Raw genomic sequence first — 27,013 nt, 5'->3', positions numbered from 1 at the left:
AGTCTTTTTCTAAGCACAGACTATGTCCCCTCAGAGATTCAGAGTACCAGCCAAATAAACTGCAGTAATATATAGATAATATCCCATCAAAAAATAACATTGGGAATAGACATTAGACTCCTGTCTCCCAGTCTTGAATGAACAGCTCTTCTGCTTACAAGTTTAAAACTAATTCACTTTTAAAATAATATGACTTCTTTTTTTTTTTCCTGGGGTTTGGTGGTGGTGCTGCTGTTGTTTAGTTCTTTGTTCTTGGGTAATTTTTAAATAGTTTTTAAATTTATGTTTTACTAGTTAAAAGCCAAAAAAGTATGTACTGATGTTTCAAGGAATTCAGGAAAAATCCTTACACTTTCAAAAGAACTTAAAACTACGCAGTTCCTCACAAATATACCATCTGAAACAAATCAGAAAATTAATTCTTCTTTTTCTTTTTGCATTCTTACAAACATTACAGTCAACAGTAAATTGTGAAAGACAGTAAGAGTTAGTTACAGTTGCATGTAGAGGCTCTCCTTTTGTACCCGAGATATCCCAAAGCTTTTTGTTGTGTTATTATTTAATTGTTGATCAATTTGATACTTTATAGCAGAAAAGTTCAATAGGAAGTCTCACACATTTTCTCCTCTGTAGCACTCAAAAGCCTTGAACAACACAGCTTCAAGAGCAGCTCTGAGAGCCAACACAAGAACTCGCCTTGGGATTCCTCAGAGTAGCCAAAGGAGCTCTGAATTACACCAACTCCACAGAGTGCTGCCACAGGACAAACCAGCAAATCCCTGGCAAAGCAGAAACTCTCATCCCTTCAGAGACAATCCTAACGCAGGGCAGGTACCTAAGGTGTGCATGACTCGTGTGAAGCAGACAGCAGGGCCTAAGTGCAGTTGTGTGATTCAACAGCACAAATGAACTCAGGTGCAAATGGAAGAACTGACACTCAGCAAACACTCTGTCCCATCTTTCTGAGGGCTGCAGAAGTTTGCTGAAAATATTTCACAGGTTGGAGAAAGGTTCACAAAACTACATGGAAGTTTTGTCTGGACCTACTCTTAAGGTGATGATTCCCAATCTTTGAAAGTGTCTAAAGTTAGATTTTCTTAGAATATAAATTAGCTGAATTTAATAAGAAATTCAGAGTAGAAATTAAAAGGGATCATAAAGAAGACTCTACCCACTGCACCCTACTGCTGTCTCACTATCCTTCCTCACTGTCTCCGTCTGTTTGATTCTGTGACTTAGGAGACTCTTCCCCCACAAGTATTCAGCATCTCCCAGAGAAAATATCACCTCCCTCTTCTCCAGAAAGCTCCACCTTCTGCAGACTGAAGCAGGCAGAACAGCTTTCCTTCCTACTGCCAAACCTCTTCCTGAACATAACATATGCCAATGCATCACAGGTGCACATAAGCTAAGCAGTTACACAGTACATCACATTTCCCAATTCATAGTGCCATTCAAACTAGAGAGCTTAGAATCAAAAGCAGCACAAAATTTAAACTAAAAGTCAGTTCTAAGACTACAAACTTTGCAGAATAGTTAAATGTATAAGTAGCCAAATATATAATAACTGAATGTAGAAATAGCTATTTAAATAAACTGCATTATATCCTGTTGATACATACTGTTGTGTATATTTGTAATCAGGAATTTAGAGAAGCCCCAGATTCTGCTCCATGTGGGTTTGTTTCTACTTTAAGCCTTTATGAAGCCACCATAAGTAATTTTACCCTCTACATAAACAAATGAGATTTTTCCATGTTTCTGTTTACCAAGACAGAAACACAACAAATCTACCCAAGCAGGTGACTCAAGCAGCAGCCAGACAGAATTTAAAGAGCCACATCCTAGCCAAAATTAGAAACTCCCTGAACTTTCATGTCTAAAGTTCCATGGGAAAAGTTATTAAGGACATGGAAACATCTCCACAAACACAGAGCCCAGCCCACAGCTCAGACCTTAATTCCCCAACACTATTTGGAATTCACAAGCTGGGTATTTCTGAGCCACGAGTCAGCCCAGAACAGGCTAATATCTGTTTCCAGGTATTTGTTTCACTTTATCTTAGAAATCATTGATTAAAGTACAAAAAAAGTGTTGGGAGATAGGACCACAATACCACCCTGACATCGCCAGTGGTCAAATATTACAAAGACTTATAGTTATTGAGTTTTTTCACATCTCTATTTTGATTTTTTCAAAACCCCTGACTGCTTTCACAGTCAAAAGGAGTCATTAAAATCAATTCAAAATGCCAGTAATGAGCATGTGTGAGAATATAACAATAATTAGATGAAGAAAGATGTTTAATGAAATGAGGAAAAAAAATTCAAAGCAATCCTTTAACCCAAGTATCGCTGTTAATTTTCAAGATAAATTTCTCTTTCATTAATAAAGGTCAATGACTTCTGATAAGGATCATATGGTTTAATAGGAAAGTTTTGTACGCATATCCAAAAAGGAACAGATCATTTCCCATACACAAACTTTTGTATTGGAAGAAAATTCTGATTTTTAAAATGACAGAATGCCCTCAAAAGAAAAAAGGCCAGACAGAAGTTCTTCAGTATTTCTAGAGCACCTCTATACTCTGTGAGAATACATAATTACAATGGTAATTACTTTTAAAAAAGGTAATTAAATTGAATATGTTTAGTATAAATTAGTGACAAATTTATATATGGAAAGGTATGTTACAGGGGAGTATTAAGACTGTAAAATGAACTACTACAAATCAAGGGTGCCTGTAAATTATTTTTGGGTGAGTGCTCCCCTAATGGGCAGCTATTCAACACTTTGTTCTGTGTTCAGTACTCAGTGTTGGGCCCATGCCTCATTTACTACATGCTACACAAGCCCTTTTCTCAAGATGGAATTAATTTTTAATGTGGCTTTCTATAGTATTCATCACTATAATTTTCTAAGTTATTCACAAAAGTTAATGAATTTGTTACATTACTGAAGATGAGAAGGCATTTGAGTGCCATTTTATAGGACAGGAAATGAAACAAAGAGACCAAGGACAAAACCATCTACTAAAAAGAAGCAGCCAATCTAAAATACCTGGACTTTGATTGTTCATAATACTTTGAATTATATAACACTACATATGAACATTGTTATTTGGCAGCTCCTTCTATCATTCATTATAATTCTTTCCACTTTTTCAACAAAACAGGAAAGGAACACACATTAAATTTTCCATTACATTATCACTGATTCATTCCCTACAAATTCCTTCAGTGCATTGTGGACTGAAAGTTCCTTGGGAACTGGTATATAGCAACATTATTAAAAACTGTGCAATCATGCTCTAATAAAGAATCAAATAAAAAATTACTGTGACAGCAACCTTCATTCTTCCACTATACTGCACCCACTGCCTATGCAGCATTTTTCAATACAGGGGGTTTATTAAGTAATTTAAGAATCAGGCTGGAGCAAATTCTAAAAGAACCACTTCTGAGCTATCTTTTACCTTAGAACAAATCATTCCAAGAGAGCACTCCAGTCCACTGCATCTCTCAGCAAGAGGGAAGAATGAACCTAGGTTCCCAAAAAGGGACCAAAAACATTCACAACTTTCATAACATTCATAACTGGACACATTCATGGCTTTTCTAACTTTGGTCACTGGCCATTCTCCCATGGTTCTTCTCATGCAGTTTCTTAACATACAATTTTAAAGCTGAACAAAATGGCAAAACAGTTTCATACATATACAGAATTTCTGAGAAATGTCTTTTCATTTTAGCTCCAAAAGTTTAAGTTTAGCAAAAGCTCTAAGCCAAAAGTGCTCCAATGTATATCGGCCAGATTTACAAAAAGAGCATGGAACTAGACCCACCCACAACAACATAATCTTATTCTAAGCTACAACCTAATTATCCTACTTTATAAATATTAGGTGAGGATCACATGATCTTTACCCAATCAATGATTAAAGTGGGGTTTTCACTCTTTTTTCCTGATAACTAATAACTTCTATTTTGTGAATAAACCCCTCAAAAATCTAGTGCTGTTCTATTTTTACTTCTTGAAATCACTTAAAGTTGTAAGAACCTCCATCATAATTGCAACTTCAGAGTCGTCACAGTCTTCCCACACTTTTCTATTTAAGGATCTGTCTATTCATGCTGATTCTAAAATCCATATACTCACCTCTTCATTGCACAGGCAGTTTGTCTCTCTCCTCCTCTTTCTAGTGATTGGTCTCTATTTCCAGCAAGACTTTGTTGAGAACAGAACTATTCATATTCCTCTCTATCAGTACAAATGCTGCTTTTGAAACCAAGTACCATTATCAAATGCTATAAATCATATTCATCTGCAACCAAATGAAATTCTCCTTGTATTACATCAAAGTTGTGGGTTACCACCAGACCTATTTTCTGTCAGGATAATTATTTTGAACTTTCAGAGCAGCTGCCTGATTCATTCCTCTGTCATCTGTATCTAGCAGTCATCCACTGCCTCAATGTCATTTTTATATTGAATATGTTGGTGTCTGACATTACTTGTCCATTGTGATAAAACAAAAAGTCATTTACTGTGAAGTCTTTACTAAAAACTTGCATTTTATTATATGTAATCAGAGCACAATGGGCTTCAAAAAACCCCAGTATTTACTATTTATATGCCTTTTTCCATTTCAAGAAAGAGCATGGGAGAATGTATTTCACGTAAATTCAAAGTCTTTACAAACATACAGCAATAGCAAGTCATTGTTTCTTTTACTGTACTTTAGAAAAATGTACTGAGCTAAAAAGCCGACAAAAAGACTGAAGGATTAGTGTCATAATCAGCAAATTAGGTAACTTTTATTTTAAATAGAAATCTTTTCTCTTATTAAATTCTCAGCTGCTATATGGAAAGGTATAATAAGTTGTCAGTTTTGACCCTAAGGGAGAGCCAGAAAAATCTGACCTGTATTAAAATTTTACTCAGCTAAATTTTACTAATTGTCTCAGGCCACTCTGTATTGACTAAAACTTTCAGTGGATGACAGGAATGCACCATGTTCAGAAGGGTAACTTGATTTTCTTTACTGAAAATAGAAAGACCTAGAAGGTTCATTAAGTCTGGACATGTAAGTTTTACAAGGCCAGTTAGGTGAGATGTATCTCGCCATAACTGTCACAGAAGTAGAAGAGTAGGTATGAAAATGCCATGGTAAAGAAGGCTGAGATCTAAAAGCTGAGGTACAGATAGAGTCACCTGGGGCCTTTTAAACATGCAATCTCAAGATAATGTTCCTAACGTTTTTAAACCCCAGACCATAGCCAATCACTATTTTTCCTAGAGATTTCATTAAACTCTTTACCGAAAATGCTGTAACAACTGATGGGTTTGCTGTGAACAGCTGCAGACCCTCTTCCAGCTCTGCTCAAGAACATGGTCTATAAACAAAGAGTGGAAAGCAGTGGCTAGGGAATTATGAGCAAAATATTAGCAAAAGAAGCAGCAACCAAGAAAAGCAAGGGCACCAATCAGCAGGTATCCAAGCATCAGTTGTAGGAAAAGGTCTAGATATTCCAATGATGGAACATTTCAGAACTCACACAGTGAGCACAATCTTGTCAGAAGTGTGTTGTTACTTGACAGCAAGGAGTACTCAATAAATGTACTTTTGTTTTGTCACACAGGACAGTCTTTGCAATCCCTTAACTCTTGTAGTATTCATAAAGTGTTAGAAGAGTGAGAAAAAAATGCAAATAAAAAACCAATTAAAAATTAATTAAAATTATTATGGAAGAAATTAAAATTTCTCTCTACATGATTTTTTTTCATATTGATCTAAATGCATCACCATCTTTTTAAGACTCATATTAATATTACAACTCTAACATGCAGTACTTTTGAATATACCAGCATCAATACTCACTAACTTGATTCTAATTTATTGCTTTCATTATATAGTCTCTACACACTGAAGAGATCTCTGATCTGCTTGCTCTGACAACAGAAGTGGCACATCTAAAAAACAACAATGTTAAATTATTGTTTGACTTCATGTATTATTGCCAAAGAGGGATGTTTCTTGTCTAGGAAAGAAGTAAATGAAAGCAGCAGATTTTCATGCTATTTTAAATCTTGCTCTCATAACTTTCAGTTTATTGTATAATCCCTAACAGTCTACTACATTTCCTTTTACAAATATTTTTTTTAAAGCTTCTATTTATACACACATTAATGCCAAAAATTTGGGCATGGCAGAAGTACAAATGCAATTTTTAAATTTTTTATGCTGTTATACATGTACATTGTCAAGCTTTGCTATAAACTGGAAACAGCCAGAAGTTAATCAGCATTAACTTCTACATCTTTATTAGCAGAGATTTTATCCTGCTTCTCAAATAACCAAACACAGATCTTAGCAATTAAAGAACAACCTTTTGTCACCCATGCCTTCAAAGGCGACAGAACACACACTTTATAAATTGTCTATAAATATACACAGATAAATAGGTGCTCCTGCAATATCCCAACATTTTCAAAATCCTCTTCCTTCCCTTTTCTCATTATTTAGTTGAACTTTGCTTAAGAAACCCTAAATCCACAACCCAAATGTCAGAACACACCCCATGCTGCTTGACTCCGCATGACTTGTACGAACTGCACAATGTAACTCCAAGTTGAGATGTTTCCACTTTGCTGTATTCTATCCTGTTCCTCCAATCATGTTAAATAGTTAGTTCTGAGAAGAAAAATCTCTCACAGCAAATAAATCCAGGTCAGGAAAATTGCACTTCATACTGGATAGAAATTACATCATATACCTCCTTGAGCAGTGTCCTCTGTTTTAAAATCACAAATTACAACAGGTACTTGTACTGTAATAAATATAAAATGTTACATGTCCATGCAATAGAAACATAATTGCATTACAGCTTTGAAAAGAAAACAGGCAGGTTTTCCTATAAAACACCATTAGGTATTCTTTGAGTAAAATCTGTAGATTTCATTAATAACATTCTCACTTAATAATAACATTGCTCATGCTATCAACTGAGTGCCAATTAAGCAAAAAATATTGACAGAATATTAAAATTTCAAACACTGATAAATGAAATTACATATCTGTAATATTGCCTAATCCATTTTGCACAGCCTTTAAAACAGATAGAAGGAAATATATCAATGTTAGTATGGAATAAAATACAGAGTGAAAATCTCCAGAAAAAATAAACATTCCTCCACTTGCTACAAAATTGATTTGTAGGACTGGCAGTCAGGTACATAAAATAGTAAACAGTTTGGTTAAAATAAGCAAATTGAAATAACAGAGGAAGGAAAAATGGAGTCCCAAAGGTTGTTTTCCTCAACCCCAGTGCAGTCACCCATCCTTCAGAGGAGATTTATTCTTTGCCTCAGAGAGGAAACATTGGCCACCATGGTAGGGTTCACTGACTCCTTTCTGAAAGTGACTTGGAAAACTCAATTTCCACCCAAAACAGCTGCCAGCCATTAAAAGAAATATTATATTTTCCTGGTGTTATTTTTTTCTATAAACCAGGAACTAAATACAGCTGTGCTTACATTATTAATGACTTTTTTTTTTTTTTTTTAATTTGGCAATGTGAAGAAATTACTGTGAACCAAAATGTGCAAATAGAATAAATATCTTCTTTTATTGTTATGGTTTGATTGAATTTTTTCAAATTAGCTTAATACAGACCAATTGAGACAAACTATCACTCACTGACAGATATCAAGCACAAACTTTTTGACACGGATTCTCTGAGAACTGCATTAGCATGTAAAAAGGAACAGCAAACTGTAGCAAATACCAAAAGTCTGTTTGTTCTTGGTATTTGAAAAGCAGTAAATGTGCATATCACTGCAACTGACCTTCGCAGACCAGAGACTGTGGTAGGCAGTCCTTGCCAACAGACATGAAGTGACACATTTGCATGATGCAGCCATACACTGCCTTCCTTAGAATGTTTCCATTTTTCTCTTTCCACCATTTATTTTGTTGTTCATTCTAGCAATGACCTCTCCATGTTCTCTTTCATTAGCCATTCCCAGCATCAGAAAAGGCTCTAACACTAAAATTTGTCTGGCCACTTTTTTAAAAACAAGTAGAAGTAGAATGTATTTCTATTCAACAGAAGTAGAAATCTAAAATTCTTATATCGATGATGAAAAAAAAAAAAAGTGATATTGTTGCCCTCTTAAGACTTTTCTTCCCACATTTTGCATAGCTTGTCATTGTTACAAAATTATTCTGATGGCCGCGGCATTTCCTTAAGGGCCTAACACAGTAAAGTACATTTATTTCCCCATAATATAAAAAGACAAATCAAATACATATATATTACTTCTTTACCAGTGTATCTTCATACTCTTTGACAGATACATTTTTCAACTTTCCCTTAATGTCTAGTTTGCTATTGTATCCATTTCCTAGTGTACACTGCTGCTTTTTGACCTCACACAGTTTGCTCTTCCATTTCATGTCAGCATTACCCTTTATATCAAGTGACTTCCAAATTACACTTTGCTGTCAATGAGTTATATTTCTAGAACATATTTTAAAATAATATTCACAATTCAAGCTAAGACAAAGTGACAAATTAATATCAAAGACTCACAGGCTACTTTGCAATAAGCTGAAATGGAGCTGAGTTATTGAGTCAGAAAGTTGAATTTGACAATGTCCACATTTAACCAAGTTTACATTTCCCTTAAGTTTTTTGTAATCTATGATTTTATCATCCTCTTGAGATAGAAATGACCCCCAATTTACTTAAGTGATCCCACAAGAGTCCCTCAAATACTCTGTAAGGGTTTCACAGCACTAATTCTAAAGCTGAAAACATCCCTGACTATGCTCTGGACCTTACAGACATGTGTGCCAGGATCAGGTGGCTCAGGACCCACACTACAGGACATTGGCATTAATGGAAGAGGCTCAGCTATCCTTCAGTGCTCCATGTTTGCCAGCAGAGGAAAACACCCCAGCTGACTTGGAATAATGCGCTTGTTTGACCAAGAACTCCCAAAGGGACCAACACAAAATCTCCCATATATCACAAGCCACTTATTGAAGTCAGAATGTGTTTTTTCCTTTCTCAACTGGTTCAAGATTTCACTATAGATCTTCCCTTGAAGCCCTACTGATCAAGAATTCTCTTTTCCCTGGGCAGTCAGAAATGCAACTGCAAAAGCACCACAGGTATTTTCCCTTGGCTGTCAGAAGGTAAAGCCAAGGGACCCTGAGGCATCCTTTCCCAGGGCATTTACTCCTTACAGCTCCAGGCTCAGGGAGCTCCAGGTGTCTGAGGAGTGACAGCTCCTGTCCCTTGGGAAGTGTTCAGGAACCACACACACACAGCACACTGAATACACAGCACAAGGATTCAGAAAGTAACCATCCCTATGAACCCAAGATCAATATAGCAACAAAATCAAATGTTGTGTATTTGTAGACACTCACACGGGCTTCCTTCTCATTTAAAACACTGCTTCATACAAAGGCTAAAGTCTCCTACAAAGCAAAGGATGTCTTCTGAGTGAGGTCTCAACCACTCTTGCCTCATCAAGATCTATAAATACTCACATTTTATACTAATAGCTATTTACTGTAATACTATATATTACATTACAAGAAAAATATTATAAACATAATACAAAAAATAATTATGGCACCTGTGGAAGAGTCCTCTAATTCAGACTTTTATCTGCAGGCAATATAAGGTATGTTTTTTCTTCTTTTAGCAGTTAGAAAGATTAGCTTCACCAGTGTTAGTTTGTCCTGCTTCTTTGAGTTGGGTAGCATACCTGCTATTATTAATGAATAATTAGTAAATTTGCTCTGTCCGCTTTGACAGAAGGTATTAAATAGTAACTGTAAGAGGATGCCAGTTGGTAAATTCACTAGCATATAAGCAGAAGCTACCACAGAAAGCAAATAATCTCCATTTCAGAAATAGCCTATGCCTTGTTAAGCAAAGAAAATCCACAATATTAAAAAACATTAATTACAAAAATGAGAAATAAATACATACATGGAATAATTATCCAACTCAAAGTAAAAGCTGAAAATTATTGGCAGCAAATCAGTTTCTTTAGCCTGTCCAACAAAGCTGCAAGCCAACCTAGCATTTGGCAAATGAGTACACAGAGCCTGGGGTGAGATCATAATACTTTATTAGGAGCTTCAGCTTCTGATGTGGTTATTGTTTTAATTCTCTGGAAGGCGACAGTTGGTTTGTGCAGTTATTTTAGCTCAGGGCAAAGTCGGTGTTTGTCTGTTGCTCTTTATAAGTTCTGAGTTGGTAGGTTTGCTGAGGCTAATCTTTTATCAAACCATCCTAGAATTCTCTGATTTAAACCATAATCTGTTCCACTAGACTCTTTAAACACTAAGAAGATTTCATTTTAAAGAGAATTTTTTTGGTGTAAGTCCATATATTCAAAATACAATGTTAGTCATTGCTTTGACTGTATTTATAAATAATATAGACTTTTTTCAGTCTGTATCAAAGTCAATCAATGTTAGATATAATTGGCAGAGCTCATTATTTTAAGTCAAGCATGACAGTTTTACAATTACAATATGTATTTAGTTTAAATTAATGTTGTCCCAAAAGGAAACATGAATTGTTCAAATCAGTAGTGAAGCTGGTAGCTGCTGGTATACATCTCCCAACTCAGCCAAAGCAAACACGTTTTCAAGAGCTAAAATTTATTGTTTATGCCCTTTAAGTTTCAACATAATTTTTAAATATCTGGAAAATCCCTGCTAACAGTTTTACTTATAGTCCTACTTGCTATTTATCTTCTAAAACACTCTCCTTGGAATGTTCTTGAGTTTACTTCTTCTCTAAGTATAACAAGTCTGCCACCTAGTGCTTTATGGCACCTCTAGAACATTTTTTACTTGACAATTATTTTTTTTTACAATTTTATTGATAAAAGAGGTCAAGTTCTGAGTCCCTGCATGCATCAACATGCTTGTTCTTAGTATTTAAATATATTTCTTTCAACAATTTTAATTCTCCTTTTTATTAAAGTATAACATTGGTAACATAATAAATGTTACCAAAAATTGGCTTATATTAGAACTTTGGCTATGACTAAGCCCAGAAAAGAAAGAAAAAAACACATTCTAATAATAAGAAAAATAGGTGGGATGAACTATCAGACCATGTCAATAGGTCTAATAAGCCTAAGTTGCATTTTGACAACATAAATAAGGGTGTATTATCTTATCCTTTTCCTCTGAGACAATATTGAGCTGATATTTATAAAAATTCATTGGAAGTTGTAATACATTATCTACACTTAATAATTAAACAATCTTTCTAGTTACTACTACTACAAAAAAAAAAAAAAAAAGGACTTAAGACTAATAAAGTCTTTAGTCCAAAGACCAGATATGAAAAAGTAATTAGACTTCTTAATTTTTAGCAAGTAAGACAAATTTTTAATAAAGCAGATAAAAGAAATAAGTGTTTGAGGTTTTTTTTCTTTTCAGGCACCACATACACTGCATAACAATATGGTTTAAAAGTTTTAAATTTAAATAAAAACTTACTATATAGAAATTGTATGAAGAATAGGTAAGGACTAGCACTTTTCTTTACTTTTCCTTTTCTGAAATCCTGGTGTGTCAGCACTAGTGGGGCGAATACAGCTCCAGGACTGGACTAGAATCCTTATGAGCCAGAAGCAAAATTTGCTTTTTTGTCCCCAGCTCCCTGAACAGACACCAGATATTATCTTGAGAGTTTTTACTGAGTGTACATTTCATAGTTTCTCACCAATTTTGCACATGAAAGTATCATTCTTCATCTTTGTGAGCTGCTGACATACTGAGGGAATTGCTTATTGCTATCCTGTCTGTACTTATACCAAGGAAAGAAGCAATAGTCTTATAAGCTATAATGATTTTATGGCTCAGAGTTTAGAATGGCAGAGCAAAGCCATAAACCAATTATTCAGGTCAATCCCAAAAAAGTCATTGCAAAATGTTTAGTAAATCACATACTGTTTCCTGTGGTTTACTTTAGGTAGAAAAAGAGCAACTCATAAAATTGAGCCATTAAGAATTAAAAAAAAAAAAAAAAAAAAAAAAAACCCAATACGACTACTGTTTTTCTGCTAGTAATAATATTGGGGTTTTTAATATATAAGCTAAACTTTGCACTGTGCTCTCCAGCTTTCTATTTCCTCCCTGTATGTCCAGGAGACTGAGTGGAAAACTCAGAGGTGCCAGTGCAATGTGTACACCTGACCCCTAAGGCTCCTGCAGATGGGTCCACCACCTTCCTTCCCTGCATATTTCCTCCCAGAAGAACAGCTGAGAGTGCTGGTCAGTCACTGTGTGAAGCCATCCACAAATGACATTTCATAAAACACTGAGGCAAAAGAAAAAAGGAAGAGCTCTGGAAGGAAACACCTAGAAAACTTTTAAAATAAAATTTGTACATTCTTTAAACCTTTTTATATATAGATATTAAGACCTCTTCTTTTTTAAAGGCTAGAAATCCAACAAATATTTGGATCAGGGCATATGATCAATAAATAGGTTTTAATTCCACAAAAAGCTGCAAGTTGTTCAGTCCCTCCCCAGTTTAATTCTCTTTGCAAATGACCCATCCCTCGTGACCTCTTTAAGTTTTGGATTCTCTAATCCTTCTCAAAGGTCAGGTTCTAATCCCTAAAAGCAGGCCTGCTCTGCAGAATGGGAAACTCTACAGTATTACACTGGATCTATAATACATACATATACATATATATCTATATTTATATCATCTATATCTATATATATATAATGCAAAGGCTTCACCTGATTTTTCTTTACATTCATAGATAGTCACAGTCCCACAAAACTGTTTGTCCAGCCACAAGATGAGCAAGAGATGAATTAAAATTGTTCATTTATAGCAATTTTATTACACTGTGACTATATTCTGGCTCTACATTGCTAAGGAAATCTTCTGGAATGCCTGAAAGTTTCCTGCTCCAAGTGTGCTGCCTTGTAATTCACTTTTGCTGCTTGTTTTAAAACAGCAACCAGTCTGCAGGAGCAAATGGAAAAGCTCTTCCCTGTCATTGGTGGTACCCAGAAATAATCCAAAAATGCTTCTAAACATTTTTTAGAAAGGATAAAAGGGGGAAAGAAAGCTAAGGTATCTAAATCCATGTGCATTTTTTCAACTTCATTGTCTTAGCTAGGAATTTTCTTAGTGGATGAACAGGAAAATCTTGGGTGCTCAGTTCATAAAAATTCTAACTATATGCAGGCAAACAATGTGATTTACACTGGCATGACTGATTTGTTGTAAGCTTTTATGCTTCTGCATGTAGCAGTATTAGAATCAGTTGTACTTCTTGTTTGATATGTTGCATTGGAACTCAAAATAATGTACACAAGCCACACATTTTGGAAAGTTTTTGACCTTAGAATTATGGCTATCTAAGAGAGGTTTATGGTAGGAAGTATCACATCCTCTCAAAACAAGTGATTGTTAGCATGCCTATAATTCAAACCTTGCATTGTAACACATCATGAATTGTAAATTTAAACTTTCATTTTCTCTGGAACACCAGATTAACCACTTCTCCGTTTATGATTTAAAGTTTTGTGTCTGTATACAACCCAAGTGAAGATCACAGAAGTGGCATTTTTCCCAGTGATTCCTCCCAATCTGTCTAAAACCATCTGGTTTTGCTGCGTGTTCCCTTGCACCCAGGAGCTGTGACTCTGACAGCAATGCATCCCTAATGCTGATGTGTGAAGAACTAATGCAGCCATTTGGATGCACACTTTGCTATCGAGGTGTCGCCGCCATCCATCACGCTGGCCCAGACACCACGCAGCAAAAACAACAGCCAACACAAATGTATCACGACAAAATGTTGTATTTATGGTTTGTGTACATGCATAAGTCAGCTGCACAACCATCTCTGGCCTCCACTCAGGATTCATTTCTATGGATTGAATCAGCTTCTGATCATTCACGGCAAGATTGGCTCCCAACAGAAAGGCCTAGGGATACAGAGCCTCCCTACCAGAAATACAGAGACAATCCAGAAGCAGACCTGTCCTCAGCTAACAAGGATGTTTGCATGGCCAAACAAAACTGTAGCTTCTAAAATCACAAAGCTTTCTTTTGCATTAATACTGTTTTTATTTTGTATAAGAAATCTTTGATAAAGTCTCCTTTGATATTCCAAAGCCATGGCACATTGCACACTTTCAGCTCAAAAAATCCTTCCTCTCATGAAGTCTAAGCTGCAAATTGTTGGCTACAAAGAGATACACCACTGTATGTTTGTCCATTTGCTATATTCTTCCCACGGCATTTGTGTTCAGCCACTCCTGACAACAGGGTGCTAGAACAGATAGATCATCATGCAGCTGCTCACACATTCTTACACATTCTGTACTTTTCTAACTTCTATATCTATTAGGCTTGTTCTTATTCTCTTGCTCTCCAAGAGGTTGTGCTTTTTCAATAACACAATTCACTCACAAACAATTATATCAAAATAATTTTTAAAAAGCCATGTACAATGATTTTCACACAATATGGATAATACACTGCTGTATGCCCCATTACACATTTCTTATTCCATTTCCATTAAGTTTTCATAATTTAAAGCAGAAGAACTACTCTTGTCCAGTGCTGCCATGTTTGGAATTGCCATATGAGAATGAAATCTGATGTTTAAGCACTGTTCCTCTGATCTCTAGGATTTGATGGCTTTACCGCTCTGTCTTGTTAATCCTTTTGGCATAGTATCTGTATTTAGATAAAGTCCCTACAATGTTTCAGCGTGTTATCTCCTACATAATTTCATTACTTTTAATCATGCCAGACCCATCCATAATCTTCCTGTATTTTTATCTGTGCTCAGATCACTTCTTCAACCACAACAACATCCATGTACAGAATCAAAATTCTGTTTACTTTCCTACATCATCATGAAAGGCAACAATGAAGAGACTAAAACAACCTGTGCTCTCCCAGTGGCAAACTCTGTTTTCATTTACCCTCTTAATCAGTCCATTGCTGTCAATACCTGCACCAACACCAGCCTGTTCCCCCTTCCTGGGCTCAAGGATGGCAATGACAGGCAAGAGGGAGCAGAGGACTAGGAAAGGACTGGGTAAGATGGGCAGAGAGCTGGAGGAGATGAAACCAGCTGGGATTCGACAGGGTAGCAAATATTCACAGCATCCCAAGCTGCAGAAAGCTCTCTAAGGCAACAAGCACTCCTCAGTCCACATCCTGCTGCTAAACAGAAATCCAGGCCATCCAGTATCACAAGAGAGTTATCTAGACACTTGGGATTAAATCCTGAAGTTTTGCTCAGAAGAGTGTTCCAATTTAGGGCAGTGTTTCCACAAGTGGAAAAAAGAGCAAAATTTAAATATTTAAAAGTGGTCATTTTGAATATAGCTAAACTCAAGCATGTGACTAAAATTTTTTCCTGAAGAAGATCCTAACCATATGGCAAATTATTATCTGCATTCAATGATTTTGATTCTAAGTAATAGAAACAGATGTGCCTAGAATTTTAATTTCTCACAATCTTATGTTGCTCATAAATACATACAATGTATTTTTCCCTTCTTGAGTAATAATAGTCATGTGTTGTAAAAAATACTCCCCAAGGAAAAGTAAAGTGACATTTTAAGTGTCTAAAGAGAAAGTTTCTTAATGAGGAGTGAAATAAAGCACAGAAAAAATACCATCCATATGCCTGTCTTGTACAAAACTGAAACATGTTATGGACAAATTTTAGCATATAGATAACAAATTAGAGAATCTCTACATGATGTGTGTATATATATAAATATTTAATACATGATTTAGCAGGAAATTGACTGTGCTGATAAGAAACTGTCATTGAAATCTTAAGCCAGTCAGTTATCCACAAATTAAGGTTATTTCCCATTATGATGCATCATCCAGCACATACAGAATTCCATTATTATTTATCAGTGCAGTCTGCCTATTACTACAATAAAATAACTCTGAGAATTGTTTATATGGGATTCTTTAAATGGCTGGAAGTATTAAAAGAAAATGTATCATTTCAAAACAACAAGATCTTTAAAATATTTTGAAATCTGACAGAAGACAAATAACAGTAGTGAGTTAAAGGTGAAAGGGCATCTTGAATATAGTACAATTTGTCTCCAACATGATTTATAGACCCAGCCTGAAACATGATAGCAAAAAAATAATGTTTTTTCATGGAGGTGCCTGAGGTCTACAAATCTCATTACTGTCATTTCTTTTCAATCTCTTAAATTTAATAATATTTATTTTTAAAGGACAAAACAAACGTTGACACACATATCCAAAATAGCCTATATATAACTGTGTTCAAAGCATGAATTTCTCATGTACTCACTATAACCTAAAAAAAATATTTAATTATTATATAGCTACAAAAAGCATTCTTCTAAATATTGGTATTTCTGTTTTAAAGTATGATGCTTTTCTAATGCAAAAAAAACAACAAATGAAATTGAATTTATTGATCCAGAGTATCTTTAAGACACAGTTTTAGGGAGTACTTTCAACTTGGTCTACAATATTTAAAATTTATGTTCCAGCTTAAAGTATTGTATTCGAACTTATGTTGTCTGAGAGGAAAAACATCAAAAACACCCACACCAATGTTCTTTAATAGCTGGCAGGAAGAATAAATGTCTAGGCCTCAAGATATGTCAACATTGGTAATATAATATATAATTTACTATTTTGTTCTGTAAAACATACCTTGCAGATGCAAACCATATAAGGTAAGAAAGAGATTAACAGAGAAAATAAACATTCCTTTATTAGGTAAATGATGCCTTAAAGAGACTCTAAAATAAAGTTGTTGTGCATGTTGTAAAATAAAATGCTAAGAAACAAGGCCAAAAATCAGAAGAGAGGTTATAAGTATGTTCAGACATCTGCCTTTATGTGTAAATTCAAGTTTAAAGTAGGGATGATTTTAGAAACAACAGACAAATGGATCCAATTGTCTGACACGGAGCAGGTACGTGCAAAAGTCACAAAAGCTAAACAGAACACTAAAATAGTGTTCTCTAACATCCCATCTGTTTTTATGATGATTAAAATTACTATTGAACTTGATATTGGTATAGTAAAATTGGCACAGCTCACTGAGGGATTTCTGCACATGGGTAATAAGCATTCTCATCCCTTCAGGTCCTTCACTAAGACTATCAAAACTGCAATGCTTCAGAGTAAATTTGCCAGAGGCACCTTTTCTACAACATTAAGAACATGGAGACAACACACAGCCTCCTTTTATGACACTGTGGAGAGCAGCTGTGCCTCATGTCCCTGGGAGGCAGACTGGCTACACCACTCAGAATGTCCCAGGGAATAGTGCTGTTTATACTATTTGCATTTCTCCACCACAAATTCTGTCTTTAAAGCATTGACACAGTTATTATTCCTTTCATTCACATATGATGAGACACAGAGAATAACCCTGTGGCTTGGTCAATCTCTCTAAGCCAGATGTAAGGAATCAGATTTTGGTAGACTTTGTGTTCTTGTGGACAAAGTAAGAGAAGAACAGTAAGACATTTTATTTTTCAGTCAAAATATCAATGTGCTCAATTTTGGAAAATCTCCAGGAACTTATTTTGTTTTTCCAAGGAAATGAAATCACCATATAACATGTAATCAGCATTTCAATATGTAGCATTAAAAATATAAGTACTCACAGTAGCATGTTCCCCTAAGTGGATTTCCAAGATACCTATTTTCAGAGTCACAGCTGCAGGGGGAAAAAAAGACAAAACCAAACATTCCCATTAAACACAGTACAGCTTTAATAAAAACGCAGCTAGAATATTTATTCAAATAGCATGAGTTTCAGTACTAGCAGCACAAATACATGCAAATAAGTATTCAATATAGTTCTTAATGAGGGTGTGCTACTTTCTGGAGGCATCTCTCTGTCACATAAGAAATCCAGAGTGACCAGGCTCTTGAACACAGAGCTTCAGTCACCTGCCTGAAGCCGGTGCCTGCTGCAGAACTCAGGGCAGGAATTCTGGGCTTTCTGCACTCTAATGAGCAAAGGAGAGCCAGGCAGCCACCCCAAGCACTGGATCTCCTTATCCCTGTCCCCCTGTCACAGCTGATTCCCTCCCTGGTTTAGATCAGCAGCATCTCAGCTACTTAACTTCCATGAACTTCAGTGGCAATTGCTCCTCTTCAGTGACCACCCAGGGCACCAGGTGAAATTCAAACTGAGTATGATGTACTGATGCTGCTGACAAGGCGTGTACATGATAAGGGCTGGAGAAATAACTTTCTTATTGAATAAGATAAGATATATAGCTATTTCCAGAGACATGAAATATCCTACAGAAGTTCAGTTCAAATTCAGTTATATAACATTACTCTAAAAATGCCAAATATCTTACTAGAAAATGACTAATCTGCTTTAGGTTTCCTTGACTATTTCATGGAAGGCTCCAGCAAGATTACAGTTTTCTCTTAAATATACAGAAAGATTCACAAAACAAAGAGAAAGCTAATCACTGCCTATTACATTTCATACAAATATTTTCCCTGAGGTAATCTGAATAATTTAGTATCTTGGACTATATTTTCATTACTTTATTCTAACAAATTTAATTTGGAAGGAGATACTTTTGTTGTTATTTTATTTGTGATTGGTATTAAAAATGCATTCTAACTTGGATGTCATATCATTTAACAAGAATTTAAAATATTTTTATGGTTGTATTTCTGCTGGCTTCCTCAATAGTTTCTAACTGGTGATTCCTAACATACCCATTTTTATTAAAAAATAAGCAGAGAATCTCCTTGACCTTTGTTACAATATCATAAAGAAAATAATCAGCAGTAGCAATAAAATCAAAAAGTACAAAAAAGATGTTCTGGACTCTGCCCTTGCACATTCTTGATCCCAGTTAGCATGAGAACTCTTTGCAGGGTCAACTATACAGAAATTTAAAACTTTTTAAAAATAATAATTGCAATAATTAATCTCCAAGAAAACAAACCACCCCTCTGCTTCAAGTCTAACTGCAGAACACAATTTATGGTCTTGTTCACAAAGACACACTCACCCTACAGTCCTTTCCACAGAATTTATAATTTGGAAGAGAGAATTAAGAATTTAGAAGAGAGTCTGATCCTGAAGTAACTCTCTTGCATGTACTTGGAACGGAGAAAATCTCTCAAATAGTAACACTGATCTGCCTGAAAAAGTTTTTTTCTAAACATGACAAACATTCTACAAAGAACAGCTTGGTACTGAAACAATAAGAAATATATTCATGTCTGAAAGGGCCTTTAGGTTTGGAATTCTGAAAGGGAGCTACAGGAAAGGGACCATTTTTAAATCAAGGATTTAAAGGAATTCACTTTCCTTTATGTAAGATTGCCACATAAATGAGACAGTGTATCATGTAGCAAATGATAACAACATTAGAAGAGGACTATTTTTCCTCTTGAATTGTTTCAAATGCAAAGTAGATTAAATGTAGCCAGTATTTAGAATATTCTGGGGGTTTATACCTGAAGGGAAAAAAATATAAAAAATAACTCTGTATTTAGATTCTGAGGATGAAGGCAAGAAACTTCCCCTGCTGCTCGCTGCTAATGGCACTGACCTGTGTATGACACGGAAGAGCAATATCTAACTCCAAACAACAATTAACTTTTCCATGGGGAGAAAATAAACAAATTCCTCTCTGAACTCTTGCCCAGTCACAGCACTCACCTGTGGTGCTTTGACCCTGAGAAAAAGGTCTGGGTTTTTTTTTTTTAATCTCGAAAATCTTAATGAAAAAAGACAGCTGTTTCCATACAGCTTCCCTTCTCCATTCAGCTGCCCTTCTAATCAGATGCAACCATCTCCTGTGGATCAATAAGTGCCAGAACCCAGGGATTTCCAGCATCACATATACATTCCTTGCATTTTTATTTCTATTTATATCACAGAAAAAAAAACCAGAAACACGAATACATGATATAAAAATATCTATAAACTCCATCTAAACTAAGACAGACTTACAAGAACATACAAAGGAATGGTTAATACAAAAATTACTGGGTTCTAAATATGTTGCAATATACAAGTATTCATTCAAATCCAAATAATTACCAAATCCCTGACAATTAGAGAAGTGACCTTCAAACATCTTGAAAACAAAATGGGAATGCAATTTTACAGCCCTTTCATGTGTGATGGAATGATACAATATGCACAATAAAAAAAAAAAAAACAAACAGGGAATTACACCACAACAAAGTATTTGGATGTATAGATATTATACTCTCTGTGCTGGGAGCCTCATGGAAGTACTGAAGGAGGGAATGATTTTGGGCAGGAGAGAGCCATGGTGGGGGTTATCCCAGAGAAGCTCCCAGCCTGACAGGAGCAGACACACAACTCTGCCTGGGCACCACGGGATGCAAGGGAGGAGGAACATCTCCATGGACACCACCTGTACTGAGGGAAAATCCAGGTTCATCCAGTGCTGCAGGCACACAGGAACCCAGTACCTGAAGGGGCATGAGATTTACCTGTTACCTCTGTAATCTGTGCTCTTTTTATGCCCTCTAATGAAAACAGCTGGTTTATTATGCCATTTGTAGCCAGGCCTTTCATGCAGAACACTTTCATAATGTATATCAGGAATAACATGAGGGGGAGTTTTTGCTAGTTAGGGAAGCCTGTTTTAATTTAAATGGAAGATACTACTTAAACACTTGGTTTTCAGTGGAGGGAAAAAACGAAACTAATAGGATTAAGAATATATCTGAAATTATTCACACGAGCATGTATGCTGGGTTTCGATTAAATTTAGTTTTGTCTTTTAATCCTCTCCCATTTTATTAGCATACATATTGCTCTGCATTTGTCACTGATTATGGTTCCAATTACAAAATTTCCTATTCACTGAATTGTTTCCTTATGAGCCTTACTCATTGTAGTAATTTTGGTACCTTTTCCAAAAGCCAGCACACACTGGACCATATGTGAAGCATAATATATGCCTCATATCTGAGAAATGGGAGCTACACTCATTATTTTATGTGCCATAGGGCCATGATCATTTACTTTAAGTGGTCATAATGAATGAGCAGCTCCAGTCTGGCAGGACTCCAAAGACACAGCTCCCATTTACAAGGACAAATGGAGGAAGGCTCCTATTAGGTTATGTACAAGTTCTATGGTTTGTTCCAATGCAAAAGTATTCAATTCATCAAGCTCACTGACCTCTGGATGGCCTGCTATTAGCACTTATTTCTCAACTTCTGCCTCAATAATCCTTTCAAAACTGAACCACTTCCTTTCACTTCCTTTTATCTCCCTGGATTTTCTGGAAGTTCAAAATAGAAGTTATTGACAAATGCATTTTAAAAATAATTGTTCTCATGCTTCTGACCAAGATAATGTCTCACTTTCTCTTTAAATACAATAAATATATGTAAATGAGTACATGCTTACACTAAGACTGACAGATTGGGGTTTTTTTTTAATGAATGAAAGGTTCTTTGTAAAACAGAGTTTACAAACAACTTTTTGTTGCAGCTTAGCAATGTTTATGTCCTTGTGCTCTGTACCTTGCAGAGGAATACATATATTTACATGCCTAATTTTATTGTTCTTACTGGTATGGCCCTTAAGGAAGAGCAAATCTTCAAGCTTCTCACCTGAGGAAAACTATCAATATAACACCAGCCTGGATCGACAGCTTTCTAGACAAGTGATGTGATCACATGGAAACCTTCCTATAACAGTTCATTTAACCTTCCATGGTGAAGGCAGAAGTTTCTGCAGTTCTGTTGCTACCACTAATTGTTAAATCTTTCCTTTCAATTAAAAGTGAAGCAAAATAAGATGAACGGGGAAAAATGAACCTAAGCACAGTTCGATTTTCCTTTAGCTGAGTTTGTTTTTAATACCAAATTCTCAGGGAAGGCCACTCCAACAGAAATATTATTTTATTCAGCTGGTTCCTTGCTGACGTAGTTATACCTAGTTCTGGCCCAGACCAAGGCTTGTCAACTATACAGTTACAGCATATTATATAATATAGATATTTATGACCCTTACCTCATATTTTGTCCTTGCAAATTAACAGACCACTTCCACAGTGTCTGGGGAAGAGCTGTCGCCTGGCTGATCTATAGCTGGTCATAAACAGGTTTGGGATTTTGCCCAGGTTCCCAGCATTGTGTCTACAAGAGGTTCACAATAAATTAAGACTGTCTGCTTTAGCAGAATATTCCTAGTCCCAGACTGATTACTAGCTTTTGATTGAGTCAGAACAGTTTCCAGGACTACTGCTCACCTCTGTCCTAGCCTTTCCTCCTCTTTCTGCCCAGTGGTCTTGCTGCTGCTGTTCTCCATCACTGATCTGCTTCTGATCCCTTTGTCCCCAGTTCCTAATCTTGCCCAACTGGCTCTTGGTTTTATTTTGCTTTCCTGGTTCCACAGTGGCATGATGTTATGGGGGTTTTGAATAGTAAAACAGTATTTACATAACAAAAATCTGATTATTTGGACACCTTGCAACTGAAGTTCAAACAGTGTTTGTAAGGCTATACCTAAGACTTCTCAAGTCCCATGGTAAACCCTGTGGTATCAGAAGTGGATATGAAGAATTACTCCATACTACTGTGTATTACTACATCCTCAGCATTGAAAATATGTCCATGCTGTTGGCTGCAGCTTTTGTAGGTAATTACGAAGCAGTTGATGAACATTTAGTTCAGATTCACACACAGGTTTTTATGCTGCCTGTTCGTTATCTCTTCTTGAAAGTCATCCTACTCTTACAGTACATTTCCAACAATGAGAAAATAAGCTGAGGTATGTGCTTAACTATGGTCAGTAGATGTAACTGGCTGTAATTCATAACATTTTGGAAGTGATGCCACAGAAACTGCTGATTTTCAGCTCAAGAGTGGTGACTCATGGGTGAAAGCAAGAACCCAAGAATAGCTGAGGCTGTAACTGGTCCAGAGCAGTGAGTGACTGACACCTGAAAGCCCAATTCTCACTCAGATGTGGTCAAGACTTAGGTCTTGATTTAGGCCTGCCTGGCATCCATACCTCTGACACAGAAATGCACAAGAACAACCACATCTTCTGACCATCCACATGGCCAGCAGCCAGGAAAGTGAGGAACCACACAACCAGCACCTACAACACAGCAGCCAGTGTCATGTTTTGGGAGTTCAAACATGTTTAAAAGATTCAGAAACAGCATCATCCTTCTACTGAAGTGCTAAGATTTAGCTGCAATAGTTGAGCTCAGATGACATATTTAATGAAAAAGATGCATTATAAGCAATGTTAATGACTGCTTTGTGATTTTCAGAGACCAGGCTCATTTGCTAATTATGATTGCATTTTTTATCCTGCAATATAATCTTTATTTTGCTGAAGTGAAATGTGTGAAATAGACAAACTTCATAATCCATAAATGAAAATTTATCCCTCTTACAGATAAAGGTCTGCTTCTTGACTGCATTGACATTGTACTCTGTACTCCATTGTCCCAAAGCTATCCATTAATACTGCAGTATATTCAGATAGACAGACCTCTCAGATCTTTGGTTCTAATGTAAAAATTGGATACTTTCACTTCTCACACTGCCAAGATCCTTCCAGTCATGAGTAACTTCAGATATAAAGAATTATCAGCCTACCTCTTAAGATAATGATAACCTAAAAGGGTAAAAGGTACTGGGATTTATGCTTCCAGTTAGAACTTTTTAATAATGTGGGGAAATGATTTATTTGTGGTTTTTTTTTTCTTGTAAGTGCATATAACAATGTCTTGAGACAATGACTTTTCTGTAGATCAATTTGTCTGCTCCTCACATAATTCATGAAAAAGGACTAGGCCAGCAATACTTTTTTTTTTTTTAATCTAGGCTGATCTCACTAAAAGAAAAAACTCATTCTAATGTCATCAGAAAGTTTTGCATTTCCAGATTCTTCATGCTATTCAAAACCTTCTTCCCTGCAAGATCAAGAATAATTAATATTATAGAGTTCTTATATGCTCTTTGAAGTAATAATATTTCACATCATAAAATCCATTGCACTCCAGGACAAAATAAGTTTTCAATGAGGTGTCACTTAACATATAATTATATAATTAAAAGAATATATATATAATTATAAAATTAAGACAAAATAAAAGTTAATATGTAAAATAAGAGTTTTCTAATAAAGTCTGGATTCTATTTAGTTCTTGTATATAAGAATAAAGTGACCTACAGCCCTCATTTGGAATAGCTGGATAGCTCCCTGTTAATCTTAATGAATCAGGCACAAAATGGATTTTATATGCAAATTATTCGATGCTGCTTACTCTGAACAATAAAAATCTCATGTCCATGGCCTTACCCTTTACCTCTGGCACTCCTTTCTCTAAAATGGCTATGTTTTTGGCAGTGATGCACCAACTTGAATATATGCAAAAAGGTGAACTTGGAAAAGTAGACTTCCCTCTTATCAGTTACTGTTCCCTCAAAGTCAGGGAAGAGAAATACCCATATTTCTTCTCTCACATTTTGATCTAATCAGACACTTCAGACATTACTTTAGCCCTTAAAAAGTAAATGTTAGAATATCCCATAACTCAAAATAAGAGGCTCTGTTTACACTGAACTGAATCAGAATTCTGAGAAATATTAGTATGGGTTTCTCAACTACTTCTTTCTTTTAGAGGGAAGAATTGATTAGATGCAATGGTAAAATAACCATGAAAGCTTATTACTGCTTGAACTGAAGTGCAGCTCCTCCCAAATGTTTACTTTTCAAAAACCAGTGAATAGTTCACAAAATTCAGACATGTTTAATCCTTTCAAGAGATAAATGTTGAATAAATGTGTTAAGTGTTAATTTAATATCAACAATAGAATAGTCAGAGAATCATAGATTGGTTTGGAAGGGATCTTAAAGACCATATGAAACAAATACATGCAAGCCACTGTGCACTGGAACAGGAGATATTCCAGAACCATCTGGACACAATCCTGTCCACGTGCTCTGGGATGGCTCCATTCTGTGATTCTGTGATCAGCTATTCACTGCCTATTCTGGCACCTTCCAAGAGTATTTGTGTATTGCTCTTGTTTAGAAACCATTTCTCAAAAAGAGCAGGAGAGGCAGCACGTCAGAACATTAAATATTTTAACAGGCCCTGACAGTCAGAGCAAATGCATCATAAATGGCTTCATCAAGTACACCACATGAAAAAGAAATATATATACACACACTAAATCCCAAGTGGTTTACTGCATTTTCATTAGGTATTACTGAATTGTAAAATTTTACTAATTACTAAGTGTGTTTGTAATAAGTATATTTAACTTTTAAACAGTTAATGGCTTGTTTTTAAAAAATGTGCATTATAACATTTCTCTTTTATTATTGTTGAACTTAATCTATGGTTTATAATAAAACCTATTTTACTGTTTAATTTAATCTATGGTCAGTCTCTGAGGGAAGTTATTGCAAAGAACTACTTAGTTCCAATCTCAGTGCAGAAAGTTCAGTGCTGTGGTATTACAGAGTGCTATAGAGTTTTCAGCTGTTTGCATTTGATCTTCCTTGCATTCATTTCACTTTGTTTTCAAGATTCTGGGATGGGTTTTGTTTTTTTTTGTTGTGTTGGCAATTTTTAACAAAACCACTATTTATATAAGACTATAATTTCAAGGCAATTTAAGGAAAAGGCAATTTCAGAAATATGTATTTCAGGATGCCATACAGACACTGTAATTTCCAGGAAATGGTACAAAGACAGGCAAGTTACTTTTTGTCTTTCTACTTCAAATTACGTATGGTAACTTTGGTCATTTTCTTGTCATTTAAGACTACAATTTAGCACAATATGGCAATTAATATTTCCAAAAATATGGGAAATTCTGACTAAGCCAAGATAAAAATGACAATTCAGAAGCAAAGCATATCACACATTTTGGAGTGGACATTGCAGCTCCGCGATGGCCAAATGTTGCTCACACGTGGATGTTCAAGAGTACTAAATGCAAAATGAAGGCAAAGAAAGGTATGAATAAATCAGTGTCATGGCTTTCTCTAGGCTGTCAGCCATACAGTATTAGGGAACAGTCATATTATCTGAATTATTGCTCTACTTGCAACAACTTCTAGAGTGCTAATGGCAAGTTATAATATAAACATGATGTACAAACACCATAGATGTTTATGTATAATACATACGGCAATTGGCAAGCTACCATCCTTACCCTTAAGAAGCCAAAACTCTAGCCCTTACATTTTCAAGTAACTTTTATTATTCCTGGATGACTTAGTTGTTTCTGATGAGATATTCAGAACTTTTACTTCCCATATGTGTTTCCTATAGCATCAACAGAAATTTACAGAGAATCACTAGAAAGCAAACGTAGAGAAATCAGAGTTTCCAGACTTGTAGCTTCCTTCTTGACCTGCAGGTCTTTAATACCATATTTTTGTCCATCAGATCATTCCAATATCTATACATCTATCCAGTATGTTGTTCTGATAAGTTCTCTTCCTGCCTAAAAGAACTTTCTTTACCCCACCCCTGCATAGCAGTCTATCAAATCCATGTGTTATTGCCTACCATCACTCCATTACGGGCATTATCTGGCCTTTTTTAAAGTCCTTTTAATATCTAGGATTTCAATTCCTTTTATTTGACTTTATTGGAAAGAGATATCAATCCAAGAGATAGAGAAATATCAATTAAGAATAGAACACAGAAAAATGTCTGGGTGGCTGGAGAAAGGATCAAGTCAGATACACACATCTGCTTTTCCCTGGCCTCTTGCCTATGAAGAGCCCAAATCCCCATTAGCCCATTACAGCACATAACCTCATGAATTTCCTGGAACAGAGATGATACTGATACTTCTTTATGAAGTGCTGAAGAAGTGTAAATAAGTGTTTCTGTCTGTGGTGCAGTAACAATACTGTAGCTGTCAACACTTCCAGTCTTGGCCAGCTCTGC

General features: G+C 35.7%; 1 protein-coding gene across 5 annotated transcripts in view; it reads right to left on the bottom strand.

The window, feature by feature from the left end:
- ATRNL1 (attractin like 1) overlaps positions 1-27,013 on the bottom strand; it is a 427,695-nt gene that overhangs the window by 254,854 nt on the left and 145,828 nt on the right. For all 5 annotated transcript variants that reach the window (XM_030276507.4, XM_002186719.7, XM_030276506.4 and 2 more), the window contains exon 21: positions 17,714-17,766. In XM_030276507.4, coding sequence (XP_030132367.4) covers positions 17,714-17,766 — 53 coding nt within the window. The remainder of the gene's footprint in view (positions 1-17,713; positions 17,767-27,013) is intronic.

This window comes from Taeniopygia guttata, chromosome 6, assembly GCF_048771995.1.
Source record: "Taeniopygia guttata chromosome 6, bTaeGut7.mat, whole genome shotgun sequence".
NCBI lineage: Eukaryota > Metazoa > Chordata > Aves > Passeriformes > Estrildidae > Taeniopygia > Taeniopygia guttata.
The sequence above is the reverse complement of the archived record's forward strand: the minus strand, read 5'-3'. Positions and strand labels throughout refer to the sequence as shown.